General features: G+C 29.7%; 2 protein-coding genes across 5 annotated transcripts; both read left to right on the top strand.

Moving 5' to 3' along the window:
* The first annotated feature begins 7451 nt into the window (after positions 1-7451).
* Positions 7452-12181, top strand: LOC107931623 (uncharacterized). 2 transcript variants are annotated; one of them, XM_016863563.2, is made up of 12 exons: positions 7452-7900; positions 8029-8130; positions 9031-9111; positions 9190-9299; positions 9410-9545; positions 9702-9800; positions 10184-10271; positions 10364-10746; positions 10826-10984; positions 11101-11298; positions 11395-11721; positions 11882-12181. In XM_016863563.2, exons 1-12 carry the CDS (start codon positions 7646-7648, stop codon positions 11972-11974), a joined length of 2031 nt encoding a protein of 676 aa, XP_016719052.1. In that variant the 5' UTR covers positions 7452-7645; the 3' UTR covers positions 11975-12181. The 2 variants fall into 2 exon arrangements, with proteins under 2 accessions (XP_016719052.1, XP_016719053.1); XM_016863564.2 differs by having other exon boundaries at positions 10364-10725.
* A 4109-nt stretch (positions 12182-16290) lies between these two features.
* On the top strand, positions 16291-19977 carry LOC107931626 (nodulation protein H). Of its 3 annotated transcripts, XR_001693277.2 has the most exons (7): positions 16298-16457; positions 16858-17096; positions 17205-17463; positions 18178-18357; positions 18476-18631; positions 18759-19050; positions 19672-19977. XR_001693277.2 is itself a non-coding variant. In XM_016863566.2 (6 exons), exons 1-6 carry the CDS (start codon positions 16428-16430, stop codon positions 18924-18926), a joined length of 1032 nt encoding a protein of 343 aa, XP_016719055.1. In that variant the 5' UTR covers positions 16291-16427; the 3' UTR covers positions 18927-19351. The 3 variants fall into 3 exon arrangements, 2 of the variants coding, with proteins under 2 accessions (XP_016719055.1, XP_040936517.1); XM_016863566.2 differs by lacking the exon at positions 19672-19977 and having other exon boundaries at positions 16291-16457; positions 18759-19351; XM_041080583.1 differs by lacking the exon at positions 19672-19977 and having other exon boundaries at positions 18769-19184.
* Positions 19978-22764: the final 2787 nt, after the last annotated feature.

Raw genomic sequence — 22764 nt, forward strand, 5'->3', positions numbered from 1 at the left:
ATAGCTTGACACTTGCCTAAGCGTCAAACAACATCATTGTTAGTATACTTGCACATATTTCATATAAATTCAACATTGATATACTTATTTTCCTTACATGTCATGCTTGAGTTTAATAATTGTTTTTGCTTACATAATTTCCTTGTATCAACAGATCAAAGATAATCATATATATACATGTCATGAAACATATCATTCTCTTACCGTTTCTTCATAAGTATATATCAATCATTTCATTATATCAATATTTCATGCTCCATCATTTCCATTTATTTTATGTATATTTGTTCCGGTAAAGTTTATATCAAACTTAACATAAATTATATTCCATGTACTTATTCTTATTTTGTTTATCTATCTTCATAATTATTTCATACAACTATTTTGTACATACATTTCTATATGACCAGTTCTTGTAAACATTTCACACAAACATTTCATATAACCATTCGTCATCTGATACATATTACCTGAATATCAGTTGTTCAATAGATGTCATCGCGTCTCCCATCCACGGCCTTATTTATCTTTGACATGATGCCATAGTGTCTTTCAACTATGGTCTTACTCATTTTCTGCCAGGTTGCCATGGTATCTTTCAACCATGGTCTTGTTCATTTCATGTTACATTGCCATGGTATCTTTCAACCATGGTCTTATTCATTCCCGTCATGTTGCCATGGTATCTTTCAACCATGGTCTTACACATTTTATATCCTGTTGCCATAGTATCTTTCAACCATGGTCTTACACATTTCATATCATGTTGCCATGGTATCTTTCAACAATGGTCTTACACATTTTATATCCTGTTGCCATGGTATCTTTCAACCATGGTCTTTCACATTTTATACACATTTTATATCCTGTTGCCATGGTATCTTTCAACCATGGTCTTACACATTTTATATCATGTTGCCATGGTGTCTTTCAACCATGGTCTTACACATTTCATTTCAGAAAGCACACTCCCGCGAACCTCATCCTTACAGCGGGATTATCAGTCCAAGCTAAATCCCCTGCAATGACAATTACTCTAATGAGCTTGGATCTGAATTACCAGTCCAGGCTAAATTCAGACCCTAATTCGGATTACCCATCCGGGCTAAATCCATTTTACACGTATTCTTCGGGAGGGCTATATCAGAATAGAATCACCCGTCTGGGCTAGATCCTTTTTACCGTCAATTCCTTTTCCAATGATACATCGAATTCCATTCCATTCAACCGGGATTTATTTTCAATTTATATCGAGTATTATCAATATTTCATCAATTATCATGAATTGAACATTCAAATCATATTTTCATCACATAACCACATATTTCAAGTATTTAAAAATACAATTCAAGTTACACAAACTTACCTCATTGCTTGTTTGTATTTATAATTTCATTAATCCGATATCTTTTCTTTTCCACGATCAAGTCTCGTATTTGAGTCGTCCGGATCTTTATAAATAAATTTGATCATCATTTTCATTCATTTCATATTCTAATGCATTTAATTAATGCTCTAGGCAAAATTACCATTTTGCCCCTAAACTTTTAATTAATGACAATTTCATCCTTAGGGTTAGGAAAATAAAATTCTTGCAATTTAATCCTTATTTCCAGCTATTATTCTCATACATATTGATAACAGTCCATGAATTCTATAAAATATCAGAATTTTTCATAATTTCAACTCTTTTCAATTTAATCCCTAAAACATGTTTTCCCCCGATCTTGAACTAAATTAATAATTTCATTCAATTTTATAATTTAAATAATAAAATAATCCATTTCATGCAATTTGGTCATTTCTGAAATTTTTACAAAATTGCCCATAAAGTTTTACTTTTATTCAATTTAGTCTCTGAGCCTAAAATATGCAAATTAGCCATGCTAGATGAATATTCATACATATTTTTCCTCCTCCTCCTCTCCATTCCACATCCTTAATGTATATACACACTTGTAAGTAACATTATCTATAATTTTTATTATTTACTTTTATGAATATTCAAGCTGTCTATCTGCGTCATAATCACTAAATTATTTATATCTGGAGATATAGAACTTCAAATTAAGATCCGCTAATTTTACCTGAAACTAGACTCATATATATTCTTTCCATAAAATTTTCAGAATTTTTGGTTCAGCCAATAAGTACAGTTTATTCTTTAAAGTCACCCTTATTCTGCTGTCTGACAGTTGTGACCCTTCTTCACTAAAAATTAATTATCTTCTCATACAGAATTCGAATGATGTTCTAGTTTATTTCTATTGAAAATAGACTCATTCAGGATTATAAATATACAAATTTAAGTCCATAATTATTATTATCCAATTTTTTATGATTTTACAAAGTCAGAACAGGGGAACCCGAGATCATTCTGACCTTGTCTCACAAAATTCATCATATCTCATGATTTACAATTCCATTGCTTACAGCATTTCTTCTATAAGAAACTAGACTCAATAATATTTAATTTCATATTTTATTCATACTATAATTAGATTTATACAATTTTTTATGATTTTTCAAAGTTAGACTACTGCTGCTGTCCAAAACTATTTTAGTGCAAGATATTAATTACCATGTTATAACACTCTTATTTTCTTTTTCTACACCATTTCTCATCATTTTCTCTTATTTTCTCTTCACTAACATATCAAGAATATAGGACCTTATGTAAGAAAATTCTACTATTACATTATTTCCATACTTTGTCAATAATAACAAACTTAAAAACATATTGAAATCTTGATGTACTTACTTTGTTCTATTGATACTAATCTTTAACTTGATTTTCTCTCTCCTCCCGCTTCTATTTCTTGAATCCAACTTGATATTCTAACTCCTCATGGTCTCCTTAACATTTTTCTCTCTTAGTAGCTATGGAAATTCTTTTGATTTCTAGGTGAAAATGGTAAATTTTTGGTGGAAGGACCAATATTGTAAAGAAAGAAAACTTCTTTTCTTCTTCCTCTTTCTCACGTTGGTTTGCATGGGAAAGAAAAGATGATGATTCTTCATCTTTTTTTCCTTATATATACTAAATAAAATAATAATAAAATAATAAAATATCATTTAAAAATCAATTTAAAGTATTAATAAATTAATATTTATTTATTTAATTTATCTAAAATATCTCCAATATCATCATTGTCTCTAGATTTCTCTCTCTTAAAATTGACCATTTTGCCCTTAGTGATCTTTTAAAATTCCATTCTTGAGTCATCACTTAATTTGGTAAAATTACAATTTAGTCCCTCATAATTCTTCACCTATTCAATTTGGTCCTAATTCATCAATTTTCCTTGGTTTCTAGATCATTCCACCCTTAAAATATTTGCACTATTAGTCCTTAAACTTTTCATATTTACATTTTAATCCCTCAAATTTTGAGAATTTATCTTGGGCCACAAAACTTTTCTCACTTTTACAATTTAGTCCTTTCTTAAATCAGTATATCATAATATACTTCCTAGTGACATAACTCAATTTTTTCTCTTCTTGTCACTTTATTTCCTTATTTTACTATATTAAGGATAATATCTTACTGTAGAAATTTTCAGGGTGTTACAATCTGTGGGTCATGTTTGTGTAGCAATTTAAATAGGTGCATGTGTAGTTACCTGAATTTGAGATTTTATTGTATATAAAAAAAAGAGAATATGATATTAGTAAATTACATCAAATATTATTAAACTATTAGTAAGTTTATATTTTGGTCACTCATCTTCAAAAATTACAAAATGGTCATTGAATTTTTTGAAAATTTTCATTTAAATCATTGGACGGTTAAAATTGTTGTTTATACCTTCGCTGTTCATTCTGCTTGCACCAATCGAAAGCTCTCATTTCCCTTTATAGTTAAAAAAACTTTAAATATCATGAATTTACGAACCAAAATCCAAACAGTTTTCTTCTCAAATCTTCGGCACTAATTATCAGATCGACTTGGATTTAAGGTATGCTTTTTTATTCATTGATGGGTACTGATCCACTACACTGATTGTCGAATCGTTAATTGGAGATTGCTAGCTGGACTTTAAAAAAAAAAACTTAACAGCTAAATGACTTAAATAAAAACTTTTGAATAATTAGTAACTATTTTGTAACTTTTTAAAATTAAATGAACAAAGCATAAACACAATAATAATTTAGTGACCCTAGGTGTAATTTTTCCCTATCATATTTAAGGTGCTTTGGGGATCTACAGTTGCAATAATTTAGACATTTTAACCCCTAGGAAGAAATAAATTTATATGAAAATGTTAGCATTGGTCACTGAATCTAACCCTCTAGAACTTTATTTGGAATTTCTTTTTTCTTTGAGAATAGCAACTTCTCGATATTCAATGATATCTAATTTTTTTATGTTACTATGAATTTTTGTTCTTTAATAATTTGTTTGTGTATGAGTATGGAATATCATTGCCCTATAAATATATACAAAAACTAATATAAAAATATATAAAAAGGATAAACATATGGTATATTTTTCAAAATTATGTTAAAAGAAATAAATAAAAATAAATAAATATTTTTATTAATAGATAAATAGCTATTCATCTACTTAATATTTTTCACTCTTTACATAAAAATATCCTATAAAGTGGTTTTTATTATTATCAAAATACTTAGAAAATTAAATCAAGTGAAAATATTAATTTTCAAGCAATAATTAAATACTTTCGAATATATGTAATTGTCTTAGACCAGTGTTGGTCAAGTTGATCATAGTTGACCAAACATTAATCGGATTTTAAATTTTTTAAGGTAAATTGGTAGGCTTTATTGAGAAAGAAAGATACAGAAACAATCATAATATGTCCCAACAAATATATTGAGAAATCAAAGAAAAACAAGTTCTTTTCTCTTTTTTACTCTAAGGACATTTCCATGCCAGTAAAGAAATCTTAGAACATTAAGGGAAAATGATGATCGGGCTCAAGTTTAAGAAAAACAAACTTTTATTCGAGAAAAAGAAGAGACTTTAACTTCTCGAAACACCTATAACTAGAAATTTATCTGAAACGATGAAAGTATTATTGCTTTACCTTTGCCATCTCTTGAATCACCATAAAGGTTCCTTCAATCCACCAAATATGTTAAGAATTGTTTTAGTTGTTTGCAAAACCTTTTTTAATTATTACAATTTTCTAGAATCTCTATATATTGAATTTTTTTAATGATCTAAAGTCGTAAGTTTTTTTTTTCATTTTTTCTGTTTTTTAAAAAAAAAATTATCTTTTTTCTATAATATATATTTTTGTAATTTTCTAATTTTTTTTTAAGGTTAAAAGTCATTTTATTAATAAAATCAAACCAAGAAAATTACCAAATCAAAAGATGACAGGGTAGAGATAAACCAATTAACTCCAAACCGACAGGTTTATCTCATACGCTCGACGTACGCCCAATCTTTGCAGTCGCCATATTCACACTATTAGCACTTAGAAATACACGTACACTGAACCACAGAGAGACGAGCAGCGTCAGAATTACACAGTTATACCATCCCGACTCCGGCGCAGACCAATGCCCATCTCCTCCAACAGCAGTCGAACAAGAGGAACCAGCAACCTCAAACACATGTCTAGCAGTTTGCCAACTGTGCAAAAAAGAGGTGGCCAACCAACAATTTGATCCGCACCAGCAACAGCGCCCTTCCAAACGTGCAAATTCTGATGAAACCAGCAGCTCCATAATCTATAATCTATATATATATATATAGACGCCACTTTGGAAATATTTTTGAGCCTACTAAAATACTCTTTATTTTCTAACATATTAATAAATTAATTTTAAAAAAATTATAATTTAATTTAAAATTATTAGTTAAAAAATTATGATAATTTTAAGATGGAGTTATTACTTACATAGAACTCTAAATATAAAATATAGAAAAAATTTGTGATAATTATAATTATAATTAATTTATAATTCTTAATAAAAAATTTTGATGTAAAAAGGTTGTGTTAATTTTATTTTTTTAAATTATATTTATTGATGTAAAATAGAATTACTCGAATAGAATGTTAAGTATCTTTGTGGGGTTGAATCCAAATAATACAACGAACACAAACGAAAATTAGTGACTGAATCGAAAAAATTTTTAGGGCCAAAATTAAATTTTATATTTTTACGATAATAAAAATATAATTTTATAATTTATATTTATACATTGTACTATTTTTTAATTTTTAAAATATTTGTATGTTATATAAAATTTTAATTTTTAATAATATTATTTGCATCATATAAAAATTGAAATATGTTAATACCAAGATTCAAGTTAAGATTAGAGGAGGGGCAACATATTTTAACTTTTTAGCCCATAGATTATTGAATTTAGTCTCAAATGCTTGACTATGACTTAATAATTAAAATAATATTGGTGTAAATTTCTTATTAATCTTATGTTTCGATTAAACTGTCATTTATTTTAGATATTTTAATTAATTAAGAATTATAAAAGATATATTTAATATTTTGTAAACATTTTTTAAATTTTCACTTACTTTTCAGTGAATTGAATTTTTTTATAAATTATTAAAGTAAGACCGTAAAATGAAAGTCAATATCCTACCCAAATAATAATAATGAAAGTCAATAGTAGATGGACAATAAGAAATGGTAATAAAAAACATCTACAAATTAAGTTTTATAATTTAAAAATAAAATCTAATGTATTTTTAAGTTCTTTTTAGCCATTAATATATAAATTGACTTGCGAAAATTAAAAAAAAAATTTACAATTCACCCTCAAATTATATAAAATTTTCTTGTTTATGTACCTAATTATTTTCTTTATAAAAATGATATTTTAGTTATTAGTTTCATTTCATTTTATCCCGTACTAACCAATAAAAATATAATACGTGACATATTTTTATAATATTCCGTATACTTTAGGTAGAATCAAATAAAATATATTTCTAATTTAATAATTCTTAAAGGGCTGAATTGGAATTTTTATTTTTTTGGGTTAATATATAAAATGACTTAAGAAAATTAAAATATATATATACAATTGGCTTAAATATAAGATTAACACTTAAATTATATCACTTTTCTTATTTAGGTATTCAAAGTTTTTTTTTTATAAAAATGATACTTAAACTATTTTATCTTAAAACATGATACTAACCAATAAAAATATGACATATGCCGTGTTCTTATTAAGTGTCATGCACATTGAGTAAAATGAGACGAAATTGTCGGTACTTATATGAAAAAGTGATATAATTTGTGGGTTAATTTTGTAGTTATTTACAATTTAATTAAGTATAGAAATCCACGTTGACGTCAGTGACGTGGCAATTCAACCACAAAGGATAACACTAGTAAAACTCATCAAAATTACCTGACACGTGGCGCCTATGTAATCCCCAAATTCCATCTTTTTCCCTTTTTTCTTTTTGCCTCTTATCGCCGCCTCTACTGCTTTTCGGGGGAATTTCTCCTTTACCCATCTCAAAGGCAAAAAGACCCCAAAATAAAAACACGATTTTCTTCTTCTTTTTTATTTTTTTCCCCCGTAGAAAAAACTGAACAAAGAATTTACATTTTGCACGTTCCTTCGTCATTTTTTTCCTTTTATTTTCTTTCTCCTCTCAGAAACTTTCTCGAGAAAATTTTAGCCAAACACATGGACTCTTGGCCTGTTAACTGGGAAGCACTCGACGCTCTCATCATCGATTTCGCCAAATCAGAGAACTTGATCGAGGACTCTTCGCCACCTTCTTCTCCTTCTCTTACCTCTTCTTATCATTCGAGGTTAATCATTCGTCAGATCAGATGGTCATTAGAGGTCGGTAACATTGATGCTGCCATTGATATCCTCCGAGTTCACGCTCCTTTTGTCCTGGAAGATCACCGCCTTCTCTTTCGATTGCAGAAACTGGTTAAATCTCCTAGTCTTCTCTATTTTTCTTTTTAAATTAATAGAAATGTGCTTAGGTGGAATTAGTTCTTTTGTTTTTGGAGTTGAAATTTATATCGTTGATTGCATACTTTTTTTCCCTTTTGAAGAAATTTATTGAGTTGTTGAGGAAACGAACGAGAGACGATCGTATCTTCGCGATTGATTACTTAAGGAAGTCTCTTGCTCCTTGTGCTCTTAATGCCTATCCGGTAACGTTACCTTCCTCTTTTAGTAAATTTTCTTCTTTCCGATATTTACTGTTTGATTTTGGAATTTGAAATCGTATTAATGACAACTATTTGGACACTGGTGATACTAATTTTTTAATTGCGGAACCTTGAATTAGTATTATCATTCTTTCTTCTTCTTCTTTTTTTGAATTAATGTAATGAAAATAGTCCAAAATGTAGTTTGTAATAAAATTTATGGAAATGAATTAGTTGATTTTGGAGAAATTCTGGAGAAGTAGGAGGAATGAGTTTTCATAATAATCGGTATCTCATGTAATTGCTTAATCGGGTTTGAAAAGTTGTGATTGTGTTATTCTTTTAGATTAGGGATTGTTATTTGGTATAGGGAAATTATGGATAAAGAGGCATGGTGACTACTGTGCTGTGATTATATATTGAAAATTCCTTTCGTAAGTGACATCTACTAATCATTAAAGAGAAGCCTTTCTTCTAGTAGTTATCCTAAACTGTTTTCCTGTCACCTTATAAGTTTATGTTTTACTGAATGAATCGAGTTTTGGAGGCTTAAGTCTCCTAAACCTTTAGACAATGGACTTACGAGTGTCTATGTTATTGACCATACGGAATGTGCATATGTTTGTAAAAAATTACTATATACTTGGTGCTCCTAGACTTGGTTGGTGTGTCACTGACCTAAAAAATGTTGGTTTTTGCTATCCTATGGGATAAAGAGATCCAAATCTGGTCATTTTGTTACTATTCAACTTCCGTAACTTCTCTTTGGGTGATTAACCACTGCTTGTAGTATCATTTTTTGGAATAGATGTAATGCTTCTAAAAATACCTAGAAAACAATTAATTCAGCTCAGGTATATTCTGTTAAAATGAGGTTGCTGATAGATTTCTGCATCTGTATAGGAAGCGTATGAGGAATTCAAGCATGTTCTTCTTGCCTTTATTTATGACAAAGATGATCAAACTTCCCCTGTAGCAAATGAGGTGAGTTGGAATTAGGTCTTCTAAACAACTTTTTGTATGATTTCTGAATAAGAGGAATCTTGTGATTTATGTGTACAGTGGGCTGAGAAGAGGAGGTATGAGATTGCTGGATTAGTGTCTTCTGTTTTAAGAGCTCATTTCCATGCATACAATCCCATCTTTTCAATGGCATTGAGATATCTGATGAGGTATTTCTATGACTTCCGATAGATTCAATTTCATGGAGTACTTCCGTTGTGATTTGTGCTCATTTGTATTGATTCTGATTAATTTGCAATGATTTCCCTGCTTCTTTCAGCATACATAAAGGATTTTGCTTGAGACAAGGACTTGTATTACCCATTTCAAATCTTACTGAGAGATTGTTGCTGGAGGAACGTGACTTCCCTGCATTACCTCCAGAGAGTTTGTATGAGGCACAAGTGTTTGATGAGGTGTGGATTTTTCCTAGCCATTGTGTTTTTAGATGTTTCTTGGAGTTAAAATGAGTCATATATTAGTCTGGGTTGATGCATGAATTTGCAGTGCTATGTGTTTATTTGTTAGATCATATGAATGCCTCAGAGTTATGTGTTGATTTTGAAATTCAGGTGGATATACAAGCCCTTGCACATGCTGTAGAGCTTACAAGACAAGGAGCTATTGATAGCTTGAGATTTGCTAAGGGTGATCTGTTTCAGGCATTTCAGGTTGTTGAAACATTTACCTATCTAATGTCTCCCTCCCCCAAATACCTTATTTTTGAAAGCTGAGGATTTTTCGTTGTCTCTACTTCAATTAATACTGTTTCCCTTTAATTCAGATATGAATGTCAAAATATTTCATGGGATAAAAGTTTGAAAATGCACTTAAAAATTTGGTTTTAACTTCAAATATGAAGATGGAAAAATGTGCCTCACTTTTAGTCATTGTCTATTTAATATCTTCAGATTGACACTGGAATGATGGTGTCTCCGTAATATTCCAAATGCTAAAGATCTCTCACATGCATCACTTAACTTTCTGGTCCAGGCCTAGAGTCCCTAATTCGTGTTTTTGGGTTTTGGTTGATACATCATGACTTTTCTTGCAGAATGAAATATGTCGAATGAGATTGGATGATGCCATGCTTGATGAACTTGTTCGTGAGTATTGTGTTTACAGGGGAATTGTGGAACCTGGTATGATCTTTCACCCAGTGAAACTCTTAACATCAAATTCCTTTTACTATTTCTGTCTTTATTCGTATGTTGATCAACTTGTTCTTTCCTAGGAATGCAAACCTCATCTGAACCTTTGAAAGTTAATCCACCAGAGTCTGGGTGTTGTTCATCACTAGACTCTTCCATTGATGTGGATCATAGCACTGCTAAGCATTCAAATAGTGAAACTTCTGCTCTCACTGATCTGAGTAGCATGCAAGGAATTGATGTTGAATTACGCTTTGCTTCTGAGCCCACCAACAATCTCGAAGATTGTAGTCCCAGCGGGTCACATCAGTCTGAAATTTCAAGTCTCTTGAGAAACAGAAGCAAGGGGGCTGGTGAAAGAAGTAAGCGTAAGCGATGGAGGGGAAGACATGATGATCTAGATTTTATTTCTGGTGTTCATTTTAATCGAGACGGAAAACAAGAGGTTAGCGCTACTATATCAAAGGTACAACAGTTATATTTTGGACTTCTTGTTTATATTTTTATGATGATTGATAGATAATAGCATAATATTTATTATGCAGGGAGTGGAATGTACCAGTGCGGAAGATAAATATGAAATTGTTCTGCAGATGAAGGAACTAGCTAGCAGAGGAATGGCTGCTGAGGTTGTGGAGGAAATTAGTACATTGGATCCTGACTTCTTTGTGCAAAATCCTGTTTTGCTGTTCCAACTCAAACAGGTTAGTTGAGTTCATTCTGGCAATGGCTTTGTTAATTAAAAATTCTGGGTAAAATTTCTGTCTAAATTGTCCATAAAACGCAGAGAATGTTAGCTTGACCGTTCTGTTTGTTTTAGGTTGAATTTCTGAAACTGGTTGGATTGGGTGATCATTCTGGTGCTCTAAGGGTAGCATGCTCCCATTTAGGCCCCTTAGCCGCTCGTGACCCCAATTTACTGAAGCCTTTGAAGGAGACTTTATTATCACTACTTCGTCCAAATGAAGAAGCACTTGTGACAGGCTTGCCTTTACATGCTCTTGCAACTTCACTTCAGGTACGTTAAAATTTGAAGCTCTCCCAATCCATATACAAATATTTTCATGTTCTGTATTTTTGCAACGTAAGTATTCGGTTTTCTATCTTGGTTTAGGTTGCTTTCGGGAAGAGGCTCGGTATTGAGGAGCCTCAGCTGATGAGGATAATGAGAGCAACGCTTAACACACACTCTGAATGGTTCAAACTTCAGATGTGTAAAGACCGGTTTGAAAGCCTTCTGAGAATCGATTCTTTGAAGGAAAATAATACTCCCGTGTTAACTTCCTTGGCCACATCAAAGTCAAATATCGATAGTTGCACCCTCGGATCTTCACAAGCTACTATCTCTTCAACTACTGGTGTATCAGATGACAGCAGCAGTCCAAATCAAGCATCATCACAAGATGCTATTTGTGATGAGAATGCAATACTTAAAGTAATGGTAAGTTAACAATATCCCTATGCATCTAATTCGCTCGAAATTTAACATGCATGTTTTAGGTAAATAAAGCATGAAATCTAACAAATATTAAAGTCGTTCACAGTAAGATGGTAAACAATAAATAGTATGCTGATATTATGGGAGTTTTGGGTATATGCAGGAATTTCTGGCATTGCCAAGGGCTGATGCAATCCATCTTCTTGCACAATACAACGGAAATGCTGAGACAGTAATACAGCAAATATTTGCATAGATATTTTTGCATGTAATTTAAAACAGAGTAATAGTAAGATATCTGATCATTTTTTGAGAAATAATTTTGTTTTATTTAATTGATATATCGGTTGTATATAAATAATACAAATTAAAAGCTGATCAAGTGCATTTAGTTTGCGGGGAAAAAAAGGGTTCATCTTGTGATTGGATTCGGAAAAGTAATTTTAGATCTTTTTGGAATAAATTTGTGATCATTAAACAATATTTTGGTTTATAACATCCAAACCAAAAAGCCAAATCGAATGTCAAGACAATCAAACTAAATTAAATTCTGTTGGATTCATCAATTCAAAATCTGTTTTTAAAATGTTATAATTTTATTTTCTGTTTATTATTATGAACACAAAATATTATTTCTCATTCATTTGCTCGGTACAATTTTTGTGAGGCCTATGGTTCTGGGCTGTGAAGCGATGGTCTTTTAGTATTTAAAACACCCAATTATATTGATAAATGTAACGAAGAGTGAATTGGAGAGGCCTAGATTAGCATTAAAGAAAGCCTATACATCTGTACGAGAAGGGCCTGAAGGCTTATTATACTTGGTACTTAATTTATTTATATATTCTTAGAGAATCTTTTATATAAAATATATTTTTAAAAGTGTATAATTATAAATATATGGTTTAAGTAATTACGAAACAAAATCAATTCACTACTAAAAATTTGAATAAAAAAATCAGATTATACTCGAACAATTTACTAGGTATAAATAAATTGAATATCTACAAATGCTAAATATATACGACTTCAGCCTTTGTTAAAATTGCTATAGTTGATATAGCTTTGTTTCCTCCAAAGGAAAAATTAGAAGTACACATGATGCTGGATTTTATATAAATTAGAAAATCACAACCCAAAAAATTGTCAAAATAAGTGAGATTAAAACGTTTTCTTTCTAAGATAGTGGAAAATGCTTTCACAATTACAAGTGCTCACACCAAAATTTCGCTTCTTCTTTTGATCATAAAATTGACCTCAAAATGAAACTGTGATATCATATATGGAATTAAAGAAGTAAGAAATTATTGTACTATGTCCAAAAACAATAATGGTACTATTTTTTTTCTTTTTTTAAGCAAAAATTTTAAGAAAAAAAATGATGTCTACAAATCCAACTTGTCTCACTTTTTTTGTGCACAGAAAATAGAAGTACTACATTTCACCGACACAAACAAACAACCATCAAACAATTTTTTTTCTTTTCATTTTTAATTTATTTTAACATCAAACTACTAAAAAAACATGTCTCATTGGCTATAAATTTCAGTACAATTTTCCACAGTCATACCAAAATAATGCTTTAATTAAACCTACTTAACTAAATCCGGTTTTATCTTAAACAATCTTATTAATAACCCCAAAGCTAAAAGCCGAAACCCAACCATGGCCTAAAACCAAAAAAGAAAGAAAAAACAGGCATCCATTATAGATTATGTTTATATTTTATTTCTGGTCCCTAATTAATAATGATTTTCCCCTCAAAAAATATGTATATATAAATTTTAAAAAGTTTAGGATGCCACATACAGCGTGGGGTTCACGTATGTAGACATCTAATAATATCTAACCTTTACCAATGTAATATATAATATACAGTGTTTCGTGAGTATTATGGATTCTTGTCGAAACTTCAATTCCAAGCAAAAAAGGGTTGAAAAGCACATTGAAAAGGATAGGTTGTGAAAACAGACCACGCAAATTTTTTTGGTTACCCTATAGTTAAGAGTATTAGTTTTTATTAAACAGAACACGAATTCGAGTTGGATTAATGTTAAAATTTAGATTCGAATTTAAAAAATAAATTTAAATTTTGCCTAAACTCGATTTAAGTTAAAAATGTTAAATTTGATATTGACTCAATTCACTCATATTAAAAAAAATTATATTATTTTTATATAAAAATAAATTTAAAAATATAATACATCAAATACATTAAAATAAATGTTTCTCAATAAATTAAAAATAATTAAAAAAATTTGGTACTTAAATAACACTAAGATAATTGTAATATAGCAAGCATAACAATAAAACAAAGATATATAATACTCAAATAATAACAACAAAATAGTAAAAATACAACAAGATGACAACAAAACAGCAGCAAGGAAAATTTTTTTAAGTAGATTTGAGCCGTGCCGGGCAAAAAAACTTATTCAAAACTTGATCCGTTTAAAATAAGTCTTATTTTTTGTCTAAGTTCATTTTTTAAGTTTATATTTTTATCTAAATCCTCTCACTTTCTAGATGTGCCTTTGGGTTTGGACAAATGACCTGACTTATGATTAGGTTTAGTACTTATTCATTAATGATAGAGATATATTGATATGTACTAAAATCGAACCTAAATAAATTTTATGAGTAAATATTTGTTGACCATTAAACTAAACTTGAATTTTGCATAGTGGCTTGATGGAGCTGGCTATAAAGACTTATGGGATTTAATTTATTATACTTTTTCAAGTCAATAATTATTGTTTTCTTTCAAAACCCTTTTACTTTTCTACATATTCGGCCAAGTATCACTTTATGTTCTGAGTGTTGTATGTTGATTTGTTCATGAATTTAAGTTGTCCTCTGATTTTTGGGGAGTTAGGTAATTTAATTATAAAACATATTAGTATAAAATTATATATTTTTAATATTTTATTATTTAAATAGTAAAATAAGTTTTTTTTGAGTAAATTTAGATCAAATTCGAGTTTAAATATGATTTTTTTAAAATAAATTAAGTTACGACTTGATTTAATCTAATTCATGAATATCTCAAAATAATTTTTATTATTTAAATTTTTGTTGATATTATTAATCGTTCATCTTATCTTCATTTAAATAAATATAATAAAATAAGAATAAAAATAAAAAATTGAAATCATGAGCATTTTATCAAAAACTCTTTTAGTTTTATGGAAAAGCTGAAGAACAACTCATTATTGTTAATAATGGCCATTCCATTCCATGCGTGACAACATGGATGCCAATACCCATATATATATATAAAGGCTTTTGCCATTTGACATAGCTGGATTAGATAGCTTTATTACCCTGGATTGTTGCCAATGATTTTGATGAACTTGTTGGTGGTTCCTTTGTTAGTTATAATGTCACTTAAAACACTTGCTTTTAACATTTTCTCATGTATAATTTTATATTCATTTAAAAAACCCAATTAAATATGACGATTGAATGTTAATTTAATTGGTTTAGATATTATTGTCAATGCATAAAGACGTGGTTTAAGTACATTGAATTACATTATTCTTCTATCTATAAATTGATGATTTAAATTTCTTATTTATGTTCTAAAACTTTAAAAATATAGTCTTTGCTAGCAATAAGATAAGGATAAATCCAAGATTAATGTCACTTTTTAAAAAAATAAAAAATAAATTATGAGTTCAAACTTCATAATCACTCATTTATTTTATTAAGGCTTATAAATGTATATATTTGTTTAAGTCAAAATGAAAAAATATATCTTTTGTTAACTCAATAATATAATAAACAGAAGGATGACCTAAGTTTTAATATCCAACTTGCAAATTTTAAGAGAAAATGGGTTGAGATATCAATTTTAGTGAGTGCCGTTTATCTATCATTATTTAAGTAGTAATGCCAATCCATCTTAAATTATTATTGATTAAATTCCAGTTTTAATCCTTTTTTATTATGTTTACAGATTGAATTTAGTCCTTATATTTTAATTTGACATAATTGTTTATCGGCTATTTTGATTAAAATATCGACGTGGATTCCCCCCTTAAACGTACCCTTTTAAACATAAAAAATCCATCTTGGTATAATGATTTAAAATGAGTATTTTTAAGGGAAAAAAAAACCATGTTAGCATGTTAACCAGTAGGGGTGAAGTCTGAAAAATTTATTAGGAGGGCCAGATGAAAATTTAATTTTTTATAGTTTATATCTTTATAATTTGTAAATGATTAAATCAAATTTTTATAATTTTAAGCAGGCTAAAGTGTAATTTTATCTTTACTAATTTAAAAATTTTAAAAAAATTTAAGGGTCTAAAAATTAATTTTACATTTTAAGAGGGCCAGGGCCAATGCCAGCCCGCTGCCCCTGTTAACCAGAATAGTTAATGATGTTAGTTATTTAAACTAACTAATAATATTATAAAAATAAAATGACTAAATTATGTCAAATTAAAATATACATACTAAATATTAAATTTAATTATAATAGAGGGACTAAAACTAAAATTTAAGGAATTATTATTACATTTTGAACTATGTGAGGAGATAATTTAAAAAAAGATAGGAAACACCATTTAAGAAGAGGTCTATTAATTGACTAATTAGTTGCTTGTAACAAGGACTCACATAAAATAATAAGCAAAGACATATGAACACACGCACACATATACTCTTTTTTCTTCTCTAATTGCTTCAAGTTCTGCAAAAACAACAATGGCTGAGTATATCTGTGTATTTAACAAGGTACCCTTGATTTTCACTTCATTTTAAAATTTTTTTTTTCCATGTTGGTTTAGTAATCTGGTTTCTGTTTTTGTGAAAAAAGGTGGGTTTTTTTTTTTGTAATGCTTAAAAAAGACTCAATCTTTTTTTTTTGTTAAATGGCACTGGGATGTGTTGGTTGCTGTTAAAAGCTCAAATTTTTTTTTTGAAGAAAATGTTAATATTTCAATATATTGATGGATTTGAACTTTAAAAGGTTAATGCTTTATTTTCCTCTTTGTATGTTTGGATCTGGGTTTTCTTTTCACTTGTTTTTTATGCTCTTATTTAACTGTTAATTACTAAATTAGCTACTGTTTTAACTTTACTCTTTTGGTTTTTGTGATAATTTGGGTTATTTTTGCTCTCTTTTTCAATGCAGGATACGCTACTTATAAAGCCATCTAAGAAATCTCCATTGTTCTTAAGGACAATAGTTTTATTATTTGCCATGGTATGTGGTATATATATCTGTACAGTCTGTATTAAGCAGATAAGTACTACTGTAACCAAGATGAATATTCAAGTTATTCAGAGTCCATCTCCAGATGCTAACATCATTACACAATTGGAACCCCGAATTCCCACCTTGCATTATCCTAAACCCGAAACCTTTAGCAGGTGAGCTAAAAAAACCCCTTTTGTTTTGAATCTATTTTCTGTGTTTTGGTTTTGGGGTTTGGCCAAATTTGTTCAAGTTTTACACTTTTGGTGTTGGTTGTTTGGTAGGGGTGAATGCTCGAAGAATCCGGTACGGTTCTTTGTCATATTGTCAATGCAAAGGTCGGGGAGTGGATGGTTCGAGACTTTGTTAAATAGTCATGTCAATGTAAGTTCAAATGGGGAGATATTCTCTTTACTGGAGAGGAGAAAAAATATTTCTAATATTGTACAAACTTTGGAGAAAGTTTACAATTTAGATTGGTTCACTAGTGCTTCCAAGAATGAGTGCTCTGCTGCTGTTGGCTTCAAGTGGATGTTGAATCAGGTAAAACAATGTAGTTTAATTTTCGATTATGATAGTGAAATTTTGTGGTTAGGATCGTATTTGGAACCGTAGTGACTGTTATTAGTTTAACTCTAGTGTTCATTCTTGGCTCAAATGTCATATTAGCTGTTGTAAACTGCCTTAGAACCTTGAAATTTGATTCATGTAGATGGTACCTTCATATTTTTCTTATTTTTAATGGATATGTTACTCGGACTCAGGTCTGAATGTGAGATACGGTCATTTTGAGCAAAATGAAGAGTCAGAGCATCAATCATTGTTTGTCTTGGCCAAGTTATTTTATGATCATGCGAGAAAGTTATAGCTCGTTATCAAGTTGCCATAATTGTATTAGAAAGGATCAAATCTAATAATCTATGTTGTATCAGCATGATGTTTGCGCACTTGGCAGTTTTCTAGGATACTTTTGTGATGCTGTTTGGTCAGTCTTGTACATTTTCTCCGATCAATTAAAAAGTTCGATGAATTCCCTTCCTAGAAGTTGTTAGGGGATTTCAAGTAAAATCTTTAGGTTAAGGTGCCCTTTTCGGATTTGCTTGCTTTGTATCAATTGAGAAAACTGATTTTCGTGTCTTCATATTCGATATGGTGATTAGCTGTAGTGCGACCAAGCAAGAGATGGCACAAATTATTTGCATTTCAGTATCTGGTTGATGGTCAATAGCTAACTGCTTGATGTATTTTCTTATGCAGGGATTGGTTGAGCACCATAAAGAAATTGTAGAATACTTCAACCATCGAGGTGTTTCTGTGATTTTTCTCTTCCGAAGAAATTTGCTTCGAAGGATGGTTTCTGTGCTTGCAAATTCATACGATCGCTATGCTAAGCTATTAAATGGAACCCACAAGTCTCATGTTCATTCACAGCAAGAGGTCTCTGTCTGAACCCCACTGTTTCTCATTCTCCATGCTCTCGATCAGACTTGTTCATTCACAATTTCGCCTTTCCTTTGTCGAAAATCTTTAACTTATTGCTAGGCTCTTAATGTAGGCCACTGCTCTTTCGAGTTACAAGCCAATAATCAATTCTGCATCATTAATAAGTGATCTGAAAGAAATAGGATCGGCTGCTGTCAAGGCTTTAGAATACTTCAACAGCACCCGTCACTTGGTTTTGTACTACGAGGATCTTATCATGAACCGTATGGTAAGGGTATTGGTAACCTTTCCCCGAATCTTTATCATATTTCATTCATTAACTGAGTATCTATCTAAATGGTATCTCTATGAAAAGCATTCTTTAACTCGTGTATTGGCTCTCATGCTTGTCGCAGAAACTAAAAGATGTTCAAGAGTTTCTAGGGATTCCACAGATGGAATTAACAAGTCGGCAGGTTAAGATACACAAAGGGCCATTATCGGATTTTGTGAAGAACTGGGATGATGTGAACAAGACACTAACCGGAACGGAGTACGAAAGTTTCCTCCGTGCTGACTACTAAGAACGAAAGGTGTGGATGCTGTCTTCAGCTAATTTTTATAGCAGAAGCTGACCGGATGGGCATTCAGCGTGTTTCCTATGGCTGCCTTGAATGAAGGCATGACGTTTCGAGTTTGAACATTCCGGTAAGAATGAGGTGATCAATACCACCGCATTGAGCACTGTACCATTTATTTGGTTGGTTTGAATTTTGTTTGATCATATATACAGCTTGTATATGTCAGCTAATTAAGAAAATAATAGGTGAATCAATTGTTCATATGCATAAATAGCTATTTTAAATTTAAGTTTAAGTTTGTCCCTCGGTGGGTGGTTGCACACACCAAGTCCATTAAGATTTTAGAGACCTATGAAAATGGGTTGAGGTTGGTTTTCGATTTTTCTTACTCAACTTTAATATGGCACGTTATGTATTATGTTTGATTATTTTATTATTATTTTTTTAATTACTTTAATTTTAACTGTACAAATGAATGAAATTTTTAACAGAAAAGATTGATTTCTTCTTTGATTTAATGTATAATGATTAATTTATTCATTTATTAAGAAAAAAGAACAATACAATCTCTATAGAGATTTTTATGATATTTTAACCTTGTTTCAATGTAGTTTCTTACAAAAAGATTTAAGGTCAATTTACAAAAAAATTGATAAGTGCTAGGAAAAGTTTTAGACTGCACTTTTTGAATGCAAGGATAAACACACCCTTAATAATATTTTTCCTAATCATCGTCATATTCTTGCAGTGAATCATACATCGTCTCCATAGCAGTGAGTTCTGACCATATTTGGGCGTCATTAATCTCCTCCAAAGCACCTTGGGTTCGGACTTCGGTGGCATATTTCCATATCCATTCGGCCGACATGGCTTTGTTGCGGGCCACAAGATCAGCCGCCCCAAGGCCACCATGTTTTTTTTTTTTTTTTTTTTTTTTTTTTTTCTTTTCTGTTAGTGCAATCCTTTTCCCATCGTACTAGTGTCTCATCTGGATAGTGTAGTCTTAGCTATGTTTTATAATATTTACATATAAAATAAAAAATACTTAATGATAGATTTGGTCACGAATATTTACATATTTTGTCAAAATAGTCCTAATTATATTTTTGAGTTTTTTTCAATTTTTTTTAATAGATTTGATGAAAGTGCCGTTAAAAAAATTAATGGGACGATGTCGAATTTTATATGTGAAATATTTTTCATGAGATGTAATTTATTACTTAGATAACCCAATAAAATAATTACATGTGAAAAATAATAAAATAAATAATTCAAGAAGTTAAAAAATAACTCTTAATTTAAAAAAAAAACCTAATTATCTAAAAAATGATTTCAAAATGAATGTACACCTTCAATATTTTCGATTTGATTTATTAATTATCTTTTTGAAACCTCTCAGTAAACAAACCTATGCGTTCATTTTAAAACTTTTTTTTAGATAATTACATTTATTTTCTTTAAATTAAGAGTAATTTTTTAATTTCATGTATGATTTTTTTAATTTTTTATTTTTCACATATAATTATCTTATTGGGTTACTGAAGTAATAAATTACATCTCATTAAAAATATTCTACATCATCCTCGTTAATTTTTTTAATGTTAATTTCATCAAATTTATTAGAAAAAGTAATTTGAAAAAAAATACAAAGGTTGATGGCCAAAAAAAGCTAAAAATACAATTAGAGCCATTTTGACAAAACATGTAAACGTTAGTGGCCAAATTTATCATTAAGTTAATAAAAAATAGTTAGTACAAATTTAAACTTAAAATTGAAAAAAAAAAGTAATAACTTCTGTAAAAGAAAAATACGATCTCTTTAAAAATAAGTGAACATTTTTCTTTCTCTTTACAAAAAATGAGTGATAATAGTGATTAAATATTACTAATTAAATTAGTTAAACATAAAACCGAACATAGCATAGTTGTTTTATATGTAGACAACAAAGGTAAAATTGAATTTACCAAACAAACTACTGCCCCAAATTAAAAAAAAAAACCTTTTATTCTCGGGAGTCATGCGAAAAAAATATTATAAAAGAATTATAAATTTTTGGGAAAATTAAAAATTAGACCCTCAAATTAAATTAAATTAAAGCTTTTGTTCGAAATTTTGTTATTGGTATAAACTAAAAAATTTGGAATTTTTTTTTGGTGTATCGCATAATCCCTCTCAAATATTAAAATTCATCATTGTATAAGTTTTTTTTTTCTAAACCAATTGCAAATAATTTCGAATTTTTATTAGTTAATGCACAAACAACATAAACTTGCTCTCTTTTTATTTTTTTAATTTTGTCTTATACTATATATAAATAAAAAATAATAATGAATTATGCCACCCATTTAGTTGGAACTTGGAAGTTAATAGAATTGGTGGAGCAGAGAAGTTGTAAGCTCGCACAACAGCCCTCTAATTTGTATACTAATTTATGTATGCACATGAGCATGCTCATGTGCCTTTCAGGTATGTTTTGGTAATAATTGTTTATTCATAATCCACTAGGGAATAGGGGTCGCAAATCAACGCCATTAGCTTCTAAATAGGTTGTGGCCTCAAATTCACCTTTCACCACCATATCATGAAAGGTCAAGGATGGAGCTTCCAGTTTCAATCCTTTTCTTTTAAAGATAATTGTTGATGAAGACTTTTTCCAGGCCTGCTAATTGGATTCTTTACATATAATAAAATTTTCTTCTCAAAGTGGATGGGTTAAGGTAATCGACCCAAACAAATGCAATTTGTGTACTCCTCTCTTTAGTTTATATCTCGACTTTGAATATTTATCCAAAAAAATATGAAATTTTATATTTTGGTCAAGTTTTTGCATTTTAAAACTAAACTTGCAGAACAGCAGAAGAAAGATTCATATCAATATCCACCCATACTATACTTACTTTAATTCCTGTTTTAGTGGAAGCAAAACACCATTTAATGTGGTTTCCTAGTCGCTAGGAACCTTTGCATTAGAACAGGCAGACAAAGAGACAATAATATTCTTTGGGTTAATGTCTTTGGTAATCAGGTTTTTAACTTAATTTTGGAAGAAGCTAATCAAATATATAATCATGAACCCCAATCATTAAGTTTAATAATACTACAATTAACTGAATTCGAGAAATTAATTTCAGTTAAATATCCAAGATAGGTCTTGTTGATTTTATGCATGGTTTCCCTTAGACAACCTTCAAAATTCCGATGGAAATGATATTTGAGTGTTAAGGGAGTCTCTAGACCTTTATTATTTGAGTTGTTTGAGAACTTTTTTTTATATTTAAGATATTGACAATTTATTAAATGGTGTTTATGGGTTGAATGAGATGTAGCCCTTCAATGAATATCATATCACTTTGAAAAATATAGTTTGGAGATTAGATCGAATGGAATCACCTTATTTGATCGCTTAGATTGTAGATATTAGATTGAGTTGGAACACTGAGTGCTTAGCTGTCAAGAGTGCATGTTTATCTAGCACTTTATTATTATATTGTATTCAACTTATTCTATTATTGTTTAATAGGGATTGATATATAATTGAGAGACTTGCATATGTTATTGTACTTAGAGAACTAAACACTTATTTTGTCTTTATGATGAACTTCATTGTATGAGTGTATAGTATTAATTTTTCTTTTTTGTTTTATAGTTTTACTTTTGAATTCACAGGACTAATTTAGTGGTGAAAATTGTCATGAGTTTGTGATAGATTAGAATAAATTGTTATAAGTGTTTAAAATAGTAGATATTTTTTTACCGAACTAGATTCCATAGGAAACCGAATTGCATAAATAACTTTTATGTTTTTTTGTTTATTGACTATTTTTCTCACAGCTAGGCTCC

This window comes from Gossypium hirsutum, chromosome A02 (genome assembly GCF_007990345.1).
Source record: "Gossypium hirsutum isolate 1008001.06 chromosome A02, Gossypium_hirsutum_v2.1, whole genome shotgun sequence".
Classification (NCBI taxonomy): Eukaryota; Viridiplantae; Streptophyta; class Magnoliopsida; order Malvales; family Malvaceae; genus Gossypium; species Gossypium hirsutum.